At 33.6% G+C, this 17263-nt stretch overlaps 6 protein-coding genes and 4 pseudogenes across 10 annotated transcripts, besides 1 other annotated feature; 7 read left to right on the top strand and 3 right to left on the bottom strand.

Moving 5' to 3' along the window:
• Nucleotides 1–2198: 2198 nt before the first annotated feature.
• Nucleotides 2199–17263: part of a mobile genetic element that runs on past the window's edge.
• Nucleotides 2457–2891, top strand: TVAGG3_0920810 (uncharacterized protein; the record flags this gene model as incomplete). The annotated part of the gene is made up of 1 exon (XM_051252239.1): nucleotides 2457–2891. The coding sequence occupies one exon, from the start codon at nucleotides 2457–2459 to the stop codon at nucleotides 2889–2891; it is 435 nt and encodes a 144-aa protein (XP_051077813.1).
• On the bottom strand, nucleotides 3074–3610 carry TVAGG3_0920800 (protein of unknown function, DUF4107 family; the record flags this gene model as incomplete). The annotated part of the gene is made up of 1 exon (XM_001311426.2): nucleotides 3074–3610. One exon carries the CDS (start codon nucleotides 3608–3610, stop codon nucleotides 3074–3076), a length of 537 nt encoding a protein of 178 aa, XP_001311427.2.
• On the bottom strand, nucleotides 3836–4768 carry TVAGG3_0920790 (uncharacterized protein; the record flags this gene model as incomplete). Its single annotated transcript, XM_051252238.1, has 1 exon — nucleotides 3836–4768. The coding sequence occupies one exon, from the start codon at nucleotides 4766–4768 to the stop codon at nucleotides 3836–3838; it is 933 nt and encodes a 310-aa protein (XP_051077812.1).
• Nucleotides 6045–6440, top strand: TVAGG3_0920780 (uncharacterized protein; the record flags this gene model as incomplete). Its single annotated transcript, XM_051252237.1, has 1 exon — nucleotides 6045–6440. A coding segment is annotated over one exon (396 nt), but the record flags the coding sequence as incomplete, so codon positions are not given.
• On the bottom strand, nucleotides 6885–7645 carry TVAGG3_0920770 (annotated as a pseudogene). The gene has a single exon. A coding segment is annotated over exon 1 (761 nt).
• Nucleotides 7984–8930, top strand: TVAGG3_0920760 (annotated as a pseudogene). Its single transcript has one exon. A coding segment is annotated over exon 1 (947 nt).
• Nucleotides 8968–10123, top strand: TVAGG3_0920750 (keratin-associated protein family; the record flags this gene model as incomplete). The annotated part of the gene is made up of 1 exon (XM_051252236.1): nucleotides 8968–10123. A coding segment is annotated over one exon (1156 nt), but the record flags the coding sequence as incomplete, so codon positions are not given.
• Nucleotides 10785–11815, top strand: TVAGG3_0920740 (annotated as a pseudogene). The gene has a single exon. A coding segment is annotated over exon 1 (1031 nt).
• TVAGG3_0920730 (KilA, N-terminal/APSES-type HTH, DNA-binding family) lies at nucleotides 12138–12965 on the top strand (the record flags this gene model as incomplete). The annotated part of the gene is made up of 1 exon (XM_051252235.1): nucleotides 12138–12965. One exon carries the CDS (start codon nucleotides 12138–12140, stop codon nucleotides 12963–12965), a length of 828 nt encoding a protein of 275 aa, XP_051077809.1.
• Nucleotides 15396–17226, top strand: TVAGG3_0920720 (annotated as a pseudogene). The gene has a single exon. A coding segment is annotated over exon 1 (1831 nt).

Below are 17263 nucleotides of genomic sequence, written 5' to 3'. Positions count from 1 at the left end.
TTAATCTCCCAGATTGCATCCATAAATTGATTAAATTCTTCTTTAGAGAATGGTTGGGAAAGAATTTTCACAATAAATGGAAGAATATTATCCATATTTTAAAAAAGTGACAGAATTGCTAAATTTAGATTTTCTCATATATCAGTTTAATTTCTAAAATAATATCGTAAATGCCTAAAATTTTATTCCACTCCTTCAAAATATATGAATTGTTTCCTTAAATTATGAGATTTGCATCCTTCTTAGATAAATTTCAATTTTGACATTGTGAATAATCACCAAAATTTTTAAAAAATTTCAAAAATGAGCTTAATATCATTAATTTTTCAAGACAAATTCAGTTTTCTCTAATTTTTTTGAGTTTTTCGAAAACAATTTTCATTTTTCTCGTCAAATAAAGGAAATAGAACAAAATTAAATAATGAAACAAAGATCATATATTATGTTCTTTTATTATCAACTAAGGAATTGAAGTATAACATCCAATTATAATTAAATTTCAGAAAAAGTAAAGAAATCTGAAAACAATAGTAATGAAAAAACTCCTCTTAATAGTGCAGATCACTATTATATAACTTATAAAATTTTGACAATCATATGCCTCCTCGTACTTTTCATTTTTCTCAGCCTCAGATCGATGAATTGAATGGAGCAGCTATCATATATCAAAAAGATGCTACGAATAAGCATGAATTTCTGAATCAATTTTTAAATTTACACTTTAATTATTCAAAAAATTTAAGAAAGCACGTATGGAATTATTTAAAGCGTGCTTGCACAATTCAACTCAGAGATTGCGATAAAAACGTTTACACACAATATTATATTAGTCCTCACTATAAATTTCACAAAATTGATTCATCCGGCACCGAACATTCATATTCAATCGTTTACAAATGCGAAGGAAGCTGCAATTACAAAATAAAAGTGACACTGTACCCAAATCAAATTCCAAAAATCGAACCTCTCAGTGGTGAGCATTCATGCACACCAAAAGGTACAGTTTTTAGAGATATTGAAGAAGAAACAAAAATTAGGGATCTAATGCAAATTACACATGAACACCATTCAATACAACCGTTAACTTCAGAAGCGCAAATATTATCATATTTACTTTCTGAGGCAACAAAACTTGAAAGGCCTCCAAAAATACCAGAAAATTTACCACGCACATTATACAAAGACTTTTATCCACATAATTTGGTTATTCCAGATTTTGTGGAACAAATTCTTTCAATTACCAAACAAAATTCCGAAAATTTTCTAAAATACATCGCGTTTTACCCAGAACCAATAATAATTTTCGGTTATGATCGTTCTGTCTCAATTTGTCACTCAGCAACAAAATTATTCTTGGACGGTACCTTTAAAATCGTCCCAAGACAGTTCGATGACAAGGGTCAACTCCTTACATTAATGGTGCTTGACCAAACAACGAATGAATACATTCCTGTTGTCCACATTCTTATGAAATCTCGGACAGCAGAAGCGTATACAACCGCATTTTCCGCATTAATTTCAATAATTGGGTTCAACAATTTCAAAACTGTTTACGTAGATTTTGAAATCGCACTTTACAAATCCATTAAATTATTTTGTCCAAACGCAAAGGTTACTGGCTGCTTATTTCATTATCGCCAAGCATTAATTCGCAAAATAAAAGAATTATACCCGAAACAAGAGATACCAAAAGAGATTTTTACACTTTACCAAATTTATTCCTCATTACCTTTCGTCGAAAAAGACTCATTTTATCAAATACTTAAATTAATCGATGAGTCATCCTCAGAAATTGCAAAGCCGTTCGTAAATTACTATAAAAAAGTATGGAAGAAAGATTATGAGTTCATTAACCAATTAGATTCAGAGGATGATATCTACACAAATAATGCTCTTGACTCCTTCCATTCTTTGCTTTCGAAAGAATTAGAAAATGCCCATCCTAGCCTCGAAATAATGATTGCAATCTTAATGAAAGTCGATATACACTTGTTGGATAAACAATTACTCAGTACAAAACCAGCAAAACATCCTGTCAATTATACAAAGTCCACAGCAAATATTAAAAAAGCAATTACAAATTATTTATCCGAAACAAATCGAAATTCCAAGAAAAATCAAATCAAACTTAAAGAATTTCAACAGTCAAATCAAGTAAATGAGAATTCAATCGACTTTACACCAGAAACAGGTGAGTTAGTTAGTATCCCTATCATGGGTACGGAGGCACTGCGCGCCTCCTTACCCATTATATGTGAATTTGACACTTTACGAAACCGGTAACGTATATTTTACAACACAACCATAACACCAACTTAACCATAAATATTTACAAAACTGTCTGACACATAAACGACTTCACTAACGACTTCACTAATGAATTCACTAATGAATTCACTAAATAAAAAATAACCTTATTTTTATTTTTTTAAAATTTTTTATTTCATTACAAAGACATGTCCGACTACATTTACTATGACTCTTTCCCAGAACATTTCCGTGAACTATTCAAAACTCAAGTAAAACTGAGAAACATGCATTTTAACAAAGACAGACCCATTGACGATGAAAGAAACCCTGAATATATTACAATCCCTTATGACGCAAAGTTCATTGCATACATTCCTTATGGTCGCAGAGGAACGAAAACTATTTCAACAAAGAACAAAAATTATTTCTGGAGCGATGAAGAAAATTGCCTTATCTACATAAATGCATACTTAAATAAAGCTACATATTGTACAAAAGAAGGTTGGACTGGATTTGAGCTCTACATATACGACGACGATGGAAACAGACGTTGTGTATACCCATACGATAATATGTACCATTGTTTTCATCAAGCATTAAACGAATACATAGTCAGTAAGGGTCTCATTCCTGCTGAGTAGAAATGTTATCTCAATAGTTTTCGTCATTTATATAAAAATAAAATAAAAATAAAATAAAAAATAAACTTAAAAATAAATGATATCACCACCCTCACACGTATGAAAACATACCACAAAAAATAAATTTAGGGTAGATGGGTATATCTAACCCGATTTCTAACCTCATTTCTACCCTGTTGAATTCATTGCTTTATAACTATCTTCCTTGGTTTCTTTTTAGTTGCTTTCTTAACATCTGTCTCCAACTTGACTGTCTTTCTTCTTCGTCCGTAATGATACCAATTACTTCCACCAGTCAATGGGTCAAATGGTCGTTCATAAGGGTTTCCATACATTCCATAAGGTCCGTATGAATAAACCGCTGGTGGAAGTTGTGGAGAAGAAACATTTTCTTTAGTTCCATCGACTCTATTTAAATGCATTGTTTCACCTTTCATCTGGTCATTAAAGTCTTTTGCGTGTTTTGCAAACTCATCGTCCTTTCCTAAAGCATTTTCTGACTCAGTTGCAACCAAATTGGATGCTTTATTTATGAGCCCTATTTTATTTAATCTTAACTTCTTTGCAACCCAGCCTCCTATCTTTCCTTTATTTGCGTCTAATGTCTTCGAAACCCTTCCTCCACTCATTTTATTTACTGCGTCATAAGCTCCAAGTGCTTTTGCTCCAAATGCTAATGCTTTTGTTCCCATTGCGCCTAAAGCTGCCCAAGCTACCATTTACACCATATTAAAATCATCTCTCTTCAATATTATCTCATAAAAGTTCTCGTTACTGGAGAAAGTCAATGAAACATAAGCGTTCTCACGGGCTTCGCCCTCACCGCTTTGCGGTCTATCTAACTTATTTCTTATATCATCTATACGCTTCAAAATGTCTGAACAATTGCTAACATCTTCTACAACAATTATTTCATCATGAATGACCTTCAAAAACAAACTCATTTAATATGCTATTAAAATCATCTCAATAATGAGTCCATCCTTTCCGTCTTTGGGTAGCACAACATCTTTCATTGAAGAAGGTTCGACAAGTCTTATGTTAAACTTACTGACAAAGTTTGTTATACTATAATGCTTCGGTGGCGAATACATATAGTTTGAAAGACATAATATAGATTCTTCAGCAAATTCACTTATACTGGATTTTATAACAATGTTCTCACGAGACCAAATACCACCAATTGACAATCTTGTAAGCAATCCTGCTGAACCTTCTACTGTAAACGTCGATGGTAACATTCCACGAAGGTCATCTATTGACATCTTTGAATCACTGAATTTAAATATTTTCTTAAAGCAATCGTCATTATCTAACCATGCAATAGCTTTGAAGTTTTCATTCGAATATACATCTGCTTCATTAAATGTAAAACCTGACTTCTTTGCAGAGACGACTTTAAAATCTATTGCATTTGTTTCAAAATTATATGCTATGGTAACTTCTGAAGGTAATGGATGTCCTTCCGCAGTCAGTTGTTCTCTCACTACCCTTTGAAGCTTTGTGTTAAAAACTTTCATGTCATCTCCTGTGTCTAGGTTCACATACACAGCAACAGGAAAACTATCTTGCTTCTTTGTTTCATCATTATACCTCAAAACATTAAAGTTCTTCAATAATATTGTTCTTCCTGCTGGAATACTTCTAACTTGTCTTATTTCAATAGCTTTCTCACCTCCTACATACTCTACCCAGTGTCTTGGATATTCATAAGTATACTGACTTTCTTGAATTTTGGTAGGTTTCATCATAACGTGTTCATAGTATATCTTTATACTCTTGTCAGTTAGACTCGGTGCTATGTTCTGAATATTTCTGACTTGCATTTTTAATGGAGATAAAATGAAGCATTTAATACATGATGTAGATGAAGACATGAATGAAACTACAGACAAACTTAACTCTTCTCTTATTCTTCCTTTCAGCAAAGATTATGAATTCTGTTCAAATGGTGTGTATTTCTATTGTGGAAAGATGGGTTCAGGTAAGACATTTAACCTCATTCGTCATATACTCATAACAGAGCGTTTAGGAAATGACTCATATTATGACCAAATCATTATATCAGCAACTTCAGACTCTATGGATTCAACAGCGAAAACATTTATGTCAAAAGTTCAAGCCTCTGTCGTTAAAGTTCCAGACAGTGAACTCATTGAATTTCTTCAACGTTACATTCGACGTAAGAGGAAATATTATGCCATCGTAGAGTTCATACAGTCAGGAATGCAAAAGACTTCTGAGGAGATGGAAAGAATTATTGACAAACACCACTTACGTCAATACTCAGGAGTTTACGATATGAAACGACTTACAAACTACATTCTGTCAAAACTTTCAAAATACCCCTTCAAAAAATATCCTTCAAATACTTTGTTAGTTTGCGACGACTTCGCCGGAAAAGGTTTAGTTTCAAAGCCTGACTCACCATTAGCTAACATCATAACTAAAGTCAGACATTACCATTTAACTGTAGCAATACTTATGCAAACATGGAGGTTTTTAGCTTTAAACATAAAACGTCTCATAACTGACTTCGTTATCTTTCAAGGTTTCTCACGCTATGATATTGAACTCATTTGGAAACAGTCAGGTATAACATTACCTTTTGAAGAAATTTGGGAAGCATATAAGTCTCTCATCTCTCCTCGTTCATACCTTGAGATTCATATCATGACTAATACCATTAAAGTCAAAAATATTCCATGGGAACGACCAACATTGTTTTAAAGTTTAACCTTCAATTGACTGATGGTAAACAAATTCCATGCATCTCTGTCGCCATTTCTGTTAATATTTTTGCTGTCATTCATATCATCCACTTCCCCATCCGTTAGCTTTTGAGGATATGCGTTAGAATAGCTGTTCTTAAATGAAGGCTTTTCACCTTTGAGAGCATAAACTCTATAACTTTCTGCATACTTTATGTTTGAACCTCCTGAGCCATCATTGACATAAATTTTTATAGGCTTCCACCCTTTGTTCATGTTCCTGCTTCTTCCCTTAGCTCTTTTGTTCAGTAGTTCTACATCTTTATACACAGCTCCTGTCTCAGTGAATTCAACAATATTTTCATTCGTTAGCTTTACATTCAAACCCTTGTCGAGTATATTGTTCATTTCATACATATCAAAGGTTTTTATTCTATATGAAATGAGAAGCAAATCCATCTTAGCTGGTGCCGTTAATGTTCCAATTGAACCAACATCAAATGTTGACTCACGAACGACAAACAATATTGTCATAAAGAACTATAGTTCGGAGTGTTTGAAAGAAAAAGAACCAGATCTTAAGTCGGTGAATTTAAACACAGCTTCAAACGCTAACGCTACATCAGATGTTAAGTTAGAGTATCCACCACTGGACCAAGTTCTTTCAAGAGAAGCCAACGACAATCCTTACACAAATGTTCAAACAAATCCTTCAGATAACGTAGACCATTACCTTCTTCGGTTATATCAAACTATCTTACTCAAAGACGATAAGAAGCTTTTGACAAATCTTATAAGCAAGAACCAAATAATTCTAACAAAGGAGGACCTTGAAAATGTTATATCACGAATAACAGGAAAGCAATGTGTCATTGACTATCTCGACCCTGAAATCGAATGCTGTGGTCAAACTCCACTATTCATGAAAATAGGTAACATCCGCATCATTGAAACGCCAGGTACTCCAGGAGTTGAGTTTAAGTATAGATATTCGAACGAGTATACAAAACTATCTACTGACTATAGCTTTGTTTGAAATATGTTTTAGTAAATTAAAGCAGTCAGTCAGTCAAAAAAATTTCAAGTTAGCAATTTGTAATATCTATCCAAAACTTCTTCAACAGTATCGAACTCATCTTCATAATGCAAACCTAATCTATTGACTTGGTGCAGTTTTCACTAACACAATATTTTTCTGTTCTCTTGACTGACATAACTAACTATTTGTTTCATCAAACAGCAACAACCAAAGTTCATGACCTAATACATAAACATTCATACTTTATATTTTTAGCTCTGAGTTTTCTTGTAAGCCGTCGCATTTAATATTTTCTAAAAAGTCAACTTCAACAGTCATTCGCACTGGTGCCTTCAGTTCTACAGGCTCTCCTTGAAAGTCAACAAGTCTGAATTGCATGTCTTTCAAATTATGAGGACTAATGCGAACCCATTACCTAAATGAGTTTCTATGACAGGAACATTTGGAATGAACATTGAATTTACTTCATAACAGAAAGACTTATATTCTACTGAACCTTTACTATTAACTCCTGAAATACCTGTGACATTAGCTATTTTTGACTCAACGTACAACAATTGCCATAACATACATATGGAACAGATTTCATCTCAATCGTTTTGTCAACACTTTTCAAAGGAATGTCATATGGTATGCTCCAGAAGCAATTGAACTCTATGACTCATTCGTGTTATCTTAAACTCCTTCGCATAACTGAACTTCAATGTTCCCTCAGAAGAGAGTTCGACATCTATGTTGTCAATAGTTTCTTCATTTATGAGAGTATCTATGACTCCAGCAATTTTATCTATTCTATACCCAGCTCTGTTAGGAAATGTTATAACACTTCTTACACCATCTATTTCAATTTCTATGAAATCTGTTTCATCTGTTATGACAAAAGTTGCGATAGTATTGAAGTCAACAACTCTGAAAGCAAGTGCTTCATTCTGAAGTCCTAAGTTTGTTTGTAGCTTTACTGTCCCGTATTCGTTTGGGTCTGTACTTTGCAAATAGAACAACATTTTATTCTCATTAAAATATGACTATTGCTGCATATGCGTATGAAACAAATGAAGCAAGAAGAGCACACGAATTAATAAATGAAAACACAACATTAACCATTGAAGGCAATGATTTAGTCATTGACGATGGAAAAACTAAAAAAGTCATTGATTTCGATACTTTTAACACTTATGACCCATTCATTACAACAAGCAAGGTTCCCATCATAAATGATGGAACGGTGCAATATATAAATTCAACAGTAGATGCCTCATTAGTGAAAGTATTAAATGTTCGCATTGAATTGTTAAAGAGCTTTCGATTTGACGACAACATTAAATGCTTAAAGAATTTAGTCATGAATGAGAAACAAATTCTCGGTGTTGCTGGTAGCAGTAATGATGTACACCTTATGACATTAGAATATTATAACGAACATAAAGATGAACTGAAAGGAGAGAAGGGTGACACTGGACCTCAAGGACCACAAGGAATACAAGGACCTCAAGGCGAAAACGGTTTGGAAGGTGAAGATGGAAAGGATGGAAAAACTGCTAAATCATGGATATGGAACCTTATAAATACTGGTTTAACAACTGTTTCATATGGAGTTCTTCAATACCAAATCGGAAAGATATGGGCAGTACTTGGTGAAGAAGCTTTAGATGACGTTAAAGATGCTTTGAACTTCATTTCAAATGGTTCGGATACTATTAAAACTTTATCTGGTTGGATGCAAGAAACAAGGAGTCAAATAGATACTGTAAGACGTATAGCAAACAATGCACGTACGGATTGGATACTTTACGAGAAGCACAAAATACACTAAAGGAAGCAAATGATATTCTTGGCTCAGTATCAGACATGCATGAAGATTGGCTTAAAGGTATTGACAAATCTTTAAAAAATCACAGTCAGTCTATTGCTGACTACAAGAAAAGTATAGATTTTTTACATAGTGCTATGGACGTACATGATGGAAGCATAAGGAACTTACTTAATGCTAACAATAACTTACCAGGAACTATTAAAGCATTTATAAAGTCCTTTGTAAAACCTGTGCTCTAACATTTAGGTCTTTGAGAGCAAGAGCATTGAAATCAAGAGATGCAGAAACTCCAACAGAACTACAGAAGGAACTGAAACAACAGAAACTCCAGAAGAACCACCAAAACCAACAGCTAATGAAATATTGTTCGAATATTTTCCAAGGTACTCTGTTCTCATTGCATACATTCAAGAAATACTTAAGAAAGCAGACTTGACTTTAGGAGATGATGAAAGTTCTGTATATCTTTCGTTCCAGTTTCAAATAGCAGAACTTTTGAGACAGATATGCTTAATGTATGACAACATCTCTGATTTCACAAGATATGATGACGACCATGACCCCGAACACGGTGAAGAAGAAGTTTTACAAACATCCATTAAGACAGGAAAAGTTTTAACACAAAGTCTCATTATTGACACCGAAGATGGTGAAGTGGATGTTCTTCAAGAGCTGAAGAAAAATACTTCTGAAGGAGGTGATGGTAGGCATGAACTTGAAATAAATGAGATAGAAGAGAAATTAGCCGAAAAAGCAGATAAAAACCATGTTCATTATATAAGTTCAGATGAACAGATTATAACGGATTATCATGGATATTTAACACAAGATGAAGAAGTGAAGACGGAAGATGTTAATGAAAGAAGATATAAATTCATTCGTGCTGAAGGTTATGACATACACTGTACTGTACAGTATGACACAGGTAAAGCACCAGAAGCATTTGGTTATAACAATGAAATTTATGCTTCATACTTCTTTGTTAACGGTGTATTAGTTGAACCAAGATTTATGTTGAGAGTTAAGGCAAAAATAACGTTTGAAGATGCTATTAAAAGTAAAGCTGACAAAGATGAACTTGACGCAATGAACAAAGTTTTGAAATCTCATAAACACAATATCTCCGATATAAATGAACTTCAAGCTACATTAAATAGTAAAGCTGACAAGAACCATACACATGAATCCTTCACTACTGTTAGAGCAGACGACATAATATTGAACTATACCCTTGGTTCAAGTGCACCTTTAGAGAATCCAAGTACAAGCGTAAAAGATACTCTTAATAGTTTAAATAGTAAATGTATGAACATTGAAGGACATGTCAGAAACTTTGAAACATATGAACTACCAGCAATGTTAGATAAGAAAGCTGACAAAACTTATGTGGATGAAGAACTTGAAAAGAAAGCAAGCAGAGATGAACTTAGTTCGTATACTAGAGCAGAAGATATAGCAATAATTCAGAAAAGTATTGACAAAAAGGCTGACAAAAAACATTGGCATTATACAGTAAAAGGAGGTAAGGGAGTGCGCGTTGGTTCAGATTATTCTGAATATCTTGAAAGAACAAATGAAACTAAAGTCATTGACGGTATAACATATACACGTTTCAACAGAACTAAGACAGAAGTACATTATGAAGTTCATAGAGAAGATATTCGTGAAAGTTTTGAATGGAATGAAGAAATATGGTCAGCAACTGCAGAAATGGATATGATTTTAAATCCGGAGTTTTTCATTCAAATCGTTGAAGTTAAAAACTATGAAGATATAATGGAGGACAAAGCTGACAAAACAGAGCTTCAAACATTAAAGACTGAAATATTGCAAGTTATATATCCTGTTGGTTCTTTATATACATCAATGAACTCAACAAATCCAGCAAGTGTTTTAGGTTTTGGTACTTGGGAACAGATTGTAGACAAATTCTTATACTGTGCTAACTCTTCAAAGCAAACAGGAGGCTCAAAGAAAATTAAAGAAGCAAACTTACCTGCGCACACTCATACAGGAACTACAAACTTTTCTGGCGACCATAGCCACTCATTAAGAGACCACCCATTATACAACTCAGACTATGAAGCTGGCCATGAAGTTTTATCTCCATCTTATAACAATTCAGCAAAAAAGACTTTTCGACCAACTGAACCAGGAGGAAATCATGTCCATACTTTCACAACAAATCCACCAGGCTCGGGTGAAGATTATATGCCACCATTTATGACTGTATTCGCATGGTACCGTCTTGAATAAAATCTTTAACTTTACATAAATGAGCTTGAAAGAAGTATTCGAACAACATCCATGGAGGTCATTTAAGAAGTTCAATGAAGCAGCAAAAAGTTGGGGATTTACTAACAGAGCTGAAGTTAAAAAGTTCTTTGACAAAAATGTTGTACATCAAACAAAAATAAACCCTTACGACTACTTTTTACCACTTTACTCCAACACTCCTGACGCATACCAATTTGACACTCTCATTCAAAGCAGAAAAGGAGGACATAAACCATTCCTCATCTTCATTAATGTTAACACTCGCAAAGCATATGCATATCCAATGAGGAATAAAGGAACTCGTGAAGTGTTAAGAGTTTTACAAAAGTTTGTAGCAGAACATAACCCAAGTACTTTAACATCAGACCAAGACAGTGCATACCTCAGCAATGAAATCACAGATTTTCTCATTAAGCATAACATAACTCACTACACTACTGAAGACCATAACCATAACATACTCGGCATCATAAACCGCTTCATAAGAACGCTCAGAGATTTAAATCAAGAGCGAGACTTTACCGAAGAAACAATGAAACATTTTCTCGAAGTATATAATTCCTCAACACATTCTACAACAGGACATACACCAAATTCAATGACACAACAACAAGAAGAAAAGTATATACAAAAGAAACGAAGCCAAACACAAAATATCAGAAATTCAACACAATTTACCCTCATTCCTGGTACAAAAGTTCGTGTAGTTCTTGACGACAAACCGTTGACAAAGAAACGTTTAAGGTTAAGTCAAAATTATTATATCGTAGACTCTACGCAAGGTAATGAATATCTTATAAAAGCTGCCGACGACTCTATTGCGTTTTATCCTCGTCATAAATTAGTCGAAAGTAGTAATGGCAAACTTGCTGAAACCATTGACGAAGCAAAGCGAGAAGTGGTTATTGAAATACTTGACTATAACACAAACGATGACACTTATAAAGTAAGATATGAAGGAGGCGTTGAAGATGTTATACCATCTAAGAACTTGAGAGAGTCGAAGCCAACACATCTGGGACCATTAGAGCTGGAGTACTGGAAAGACAAAAATAAGCCAGAAAGAATAAGAAAATTCTTCTAAACTTTTTCATTAGATGTAAATCAGACAAAAATATGCCAGAAAGAATAAGAAAATTCTTCTAAACTTTTTCATTAGATGTAAATCAGACATGAATGAGAACAGTTATGATATCATTAATGGTACCATTTATTTTAACATTAAGACGCAAAGCGGCGGGGCATAGCCCATGACCAAAAAATAATGTTTAGGGTAGATGGGTATATCTAACCTCATTTCTACCCTCATTTCTACCCTCATGAATTTTCATGAATTTCCTTAAGATAGAAAAAATAAAGTTAGTTTTATTTTTATTTATTTTTTTATTTTGTATGTAAAGACAGTAATGACAACATTAGAGAACACAACAACTGCTATCGTTCATGAAGCAATTAATGAAGAATATGAATACATACAGTATAACAAACAATTGAGACTCATTCGTTCAGTCAAAGATGACATGTATCAAATGCAAAGTATAATGAATGCTCTTCGTTCTACAAAGCAATCATATCATTGGTTTGAAAACCAACAGACAAAAGAACTTTTAGAAGAATTTCCTCATATGATTGCTTCCCTCGGAAAACCGAGAGAAGAGATTCCGTACGAAAATCGCAAGAATTTGGCTCCTGGTTTGAAAGGTTATTATGTTCATAGACTTTTAGTAAACGCTGTAGCAATGTGGGCTTCACCTCGTTATGCTTGTTATATTTTCATGATGTTAGATGAACTATATAAAGCAGAACGTGGAGAGATGGAAAAGAAACTTCAAGCAAAAGATGAAGTCATTGAATCCAAAGACAAAAGCATACAGAAAAGAATACCGCGTTCAGTACCAAAAGGAAAGGAAAAGAGTTATAAGTATATGATATATACTGAAGAGTTGGAGAAAGAAGAAGACAGTGACATGGTTATGTTGCATTTAGTGAGAAGAAACAACAAGAGCTTTTACGACTTAGCTAAGATATATAAATCTGACAGAAACTGGTTCTATCGTGAAAACTTACCGATTTCAATGACACCGAATGAGCAAATAAAGGAAATTGTCAAAAATACTCTTCCTCAAACACACTATGACATCAAAGGTTGCACAATACTTACATTCAAAGAAGACTTAACATTACTGAAGGAAAAAATAACAGAATATTTCGATAACTTCAAAGAGGAAGAATAAAAAAAATCTAAGCTAATTTTATTTTTTTATAAAAATTTATCTCATATGAAAGAACATGAATTTAGAATATTCGGAACTCATGACAGAAGAAGAGAACGAACAACATGTAAAAGATTATGCAAAATTTCTGAAGACATACAAAGCATTTAAACAATATCTAAATGCTTCTAAAGATTATGCAAAATTTCTGAAGGTATATAAAGCTTATGAAAAAGCGTATGAAAAGTTTATACATTGGGGAATTGTTGTAAAATATCGATATGAAGACTAACCAAAAATATATTTTTGCTTAAATAACGTCAGGGTCTATTTCTTCAACCATTTCACTTCCTTCGTCAATGTCAATAGAAGCGTCTTCAACCTTTGGTAAGAATTTCTGTATAACATCTTTGTTCGTTATTGTCTTCAGAGATGAAGGATAATATTTCACATTTGTTTCACCTTTCTTATATTCTTTCTGTCGGAAAGATTTAAAGCAATACTGAAGAAGTCAATGTTAGAGTTCTTTATGACAGTAAATGAGTATCTTTGACATTCACGAAGAAACCCTTTTGTTTCAAAACTACTGCTAACTCTTGTGAAGTATAACGTTTGCGGTCAATGACGATAGCTAATGGTCTGACATACTGACCAAACTTAGATTCTTTCACAACTTCTTGTTAAAGATAACATTAACGTTTGCAGCACCATTGAACTCATTCTTGATGGCAGTAGCGAGAGCATTGTATGAAAAGAAACTTGCAATCTTGCATGTGTTTCATTAAAATAAAAATATTAAATTATTTTGAAAAATAACTTAAAAAAATCTAATCTAATTTTTTCAAAAAATATTTTTTTATTTCCTACTAAAGATGTATCGGAAGTTGTCTAAGTTAGAACACTCGGAAATAAACAACTTCTTACAGAAGCTAAATATATGTTGCAAAGCATTACGCAACAAACAAAAAAGCACTCGCTGACATCCTCATGACTATAATGGTGCAATAAGTTATGATAGAATTCATGAGTTCATAAAGCCGCAACGCGGCGAGGACGAAGTCCATGCAAGAGCATTTCCTTTAAATGACGTTGCTATTGACTTATATCATAGACGTTCAGTACCTCATGAAGTAGAAGAGAAATGTTTGACATAACAAATGCGAACGTTGGTCATACTCGTAAAGCTCTTTCTCATGACATTCGTCAAGAGATTGTTTGAACTTACGAACTCAAACGTTGGTGAAACAAGAAGAGCTGTACCTCATGAAGTAAGAAGAGAAATGTATGACATAACAAATGCGAACGTTGGTAAAACACGAAAGAGAGACGACACACTGAAACAACAGAGAAGAGAGATGTTTAAAAGTGCTATAGAAACAAGTTCGCAAGCTAACGATGTCATTCGTTCCATTGACGACAAACCAAAAAGAAGGTGAGAGATGGTTAAAGAAAGATGAAGAGAATAGGAAGAGAAATGTGAAGTGCAATAGACTCATTGACTTTAACATCGAAGCTGTTAGATGAACCAAACAGAGACTACTTACACAAACATTTCGGTAAGGTTTTCATGAGACTCTTAGAGAAATTAAAATAAACTCACAACAGAGATGGATGGTATGTTATAAACTTGGTGGAAAGTATGAATGTTCTACGTTAAACCTCTATAATATTGGAACATTACTACATCAGCTCTTGAAGGAGAACTTTTATATCAGAGATAGAAGCAAATGCTGCAGGTATTGTTGAAATGCACTATGACTTCTTCTTGACAACATAAAGAATCTTACCGAAATAAAGATGTATGATTTAACAGAATATGAAGGCTTAACGATGTCAGATGTAAAGAAAGGCAAACCAAAAAAGAGACCATATAGAGATGAAAGCACACTGACAAATGACCAGAGAAAGCCATTTTGGAAGCTCTTAAGCAACAGAAACCAGCACTTATAGAAAGCTTTTGGAAAGATAATGGTGAAAGAAGTTTTATAAGAAGAGAAGCGGTCAGTTCTGGAAGTATCTTTGCACATTACCTATAAATCTTGAACGCTACAATCTTCAATGAACTGAACAAAAGAACTGCAGCACTTATGACAGAGAGACAATTGTTTCGTTTATGCTTGCATTCAGGCTGGAGTAGATGGAGAGACTATTGACCACATGAGAGAAGTCATTCGTGTTAGAGACTTTCACCAAAGTAAAGTACAAGAAAATTCTGAATGCAACAGGTATAGCATTTAAATGTTACCATTGGTTACTTCAATGACTCAAGACATAATGAAATAAAGAGATACATACCAAAAGAATGTAAAACTATTCGAACTATGACTTACTTCTTGTTGAAGACACTACATGCTAAACGAAAGATTACCAATGACAACATACTTCATCAGAAATTACAGAGAAATCTTGAAGGAGTGTGGTGGAATGAACATTGAGAAACAGATGAAGATTTATACAAAGAGAGAGAACAAATATATTGTTCGTTATGATAGAACAACACCGTTATGGGATGTTATGAAAACATTGTGGGAGTGCAAATATTTCGAACCTATTTCTTATGGAGAACTTTTCACATTACGACTGACTTATATAAGCAGAACCTTGCACCAATTTAAAAATTTGACATATGCTCCAAAGTATTGTGTACAACTGAAGAAGAAAGCCGAGTCAAAAGAAGTAAATAAAAATAAGTGCAAGTTCATTCCTGAGCACGTTTTCTTTGCTGACTTTGAATGTAGCACAGACGGCTTTCATAAAGCTTTTAACATCTGTTATGACAGTGAAGATGGTTCAGTGAGTGAAAGCATTTGGGTCAGAACTGTGCAACAGAATTTTTGGAACGACTTCCTGACAAGAGTTTAATATATTTCCATAACCTCAGTTATGATATAAACTTCATCTTAAGACACATGACAGAAGTGAAAGGAACTCCCATCATTAAAGGTTCACGAACAATGCAAATAACTGGCTTATATAAAGGAAGGGCAATTATTATAAAAGACTCTTACAGTGTTATAAATAAGAAGCTTAAACTATTTCCTGCTATGTTTAACTTACAAACAGGACCGAAAGAAGTATTTCCATGCAACTACTACAGCAGTGTTTTGTTAGCAAATGTCAACAGAACTGGTGTCATTTCTGAAGCATGTAAGTTTATCCGGGATGCAGATACGTTCATGAAAAACATAGATTCCATCAAAGGTTGCAGAATAGATGAAAACCACTTCGACTTAGAAAAGTCTAGCACATTTTATTGCAAACAAGATGTAAGAATTTTAAGAGAAGGTTTTGTTAAGTTCCGCAATGACATATTGAAAGAATTTGATTTAAACGTTTATGACTACGTTAGTATTTGTTCAATTGCTAACAAATTATTTGAGAACAGAGTGTACTTCCCGAATGGAAATTTATATGACCTCTCAAATAAACCAAGACAGTTTATTTCGAGATGCATTCAAGGTGGAAGATGTATGTTGTCAGATAACATTAAACAAAAGAGTAAAGAGAAACTCATTGCTGATTTCGACGCTGTTTCATTATATCCATCAGCTATAGCAAGACTTTATACTTTAGAAGGTATACCGAAAGTATTGAAGAAAGAAATGTTAAGCACAGAGTATCTCATGAGACATTTATTCGATGACGACCAAAAGGAACCCATTGGTGAAAAGTTTATGTCTGGCTTCTTTGTTCTCATTAAGATAACAGAGATTGGAATACATAGACACTTTCCTTTAATAGTTTGTGACCCTGAACTAAATCCAGAACTTAACGTTCCCAGAAGTTCAAACACTTGCTGTTTAATGTATGTTGACCATATAACATTACAAGACCTCATAAAATATCAAGGTGTCAAATGTGAGGTGTTGCAAGGATACTATTACGATGGAAACAGAGATATTAGAATAAGAGATGAAGTAAAGAAGTTGTTTGAGTTAAGGTTAAAGTATAAGAAAGAAGGAAATCCTTTGCAAGAAAATATAAAGCTCATTCTGAACAGTATTTATGGCAAAACTATTCTATCTCCTATTGAGTCAAAAATAACCATAGTAATGACAAAGATGCTATAAGATATGCAATCAGAAACTACAACCATATAGTGAAGTTCGAAGGTTTGGATGGTTCAGATAAAACTATTTCAAGCTAACGAAAAGCATTTGCAGACACTTTAACTTCTGTCCACTTGGTGTTAACATTCTGTCTATGTCGAAGAGAATAATGTGTGAAGTATTCTGTACTGCTGAGGACTTAGGAATGGACATCTTTTATAGCGATACGGACAGTATGCATCTCTACAATGAAGATATCCCTCGTTTAGC

The sequence above is a fragment of the Trichomonas vaginalis genome, chromosome I (genome assembly GCF_026262505.1).
Source record: "Trichomonas vaginalis G3 chromosome I, whole genome shotgun sequence".
Lineage (NCBI taxonomy): Eukaryota > Parabasalia > Trichomonadida > Trichomonadidae > Trichomonas > Trichomonas vaginalis.
The sequence above is the reverse complement of the archived record's forward strand: the minus strand, read 5'-3'. Positions and strand labels throughout refer to the sequence as shown.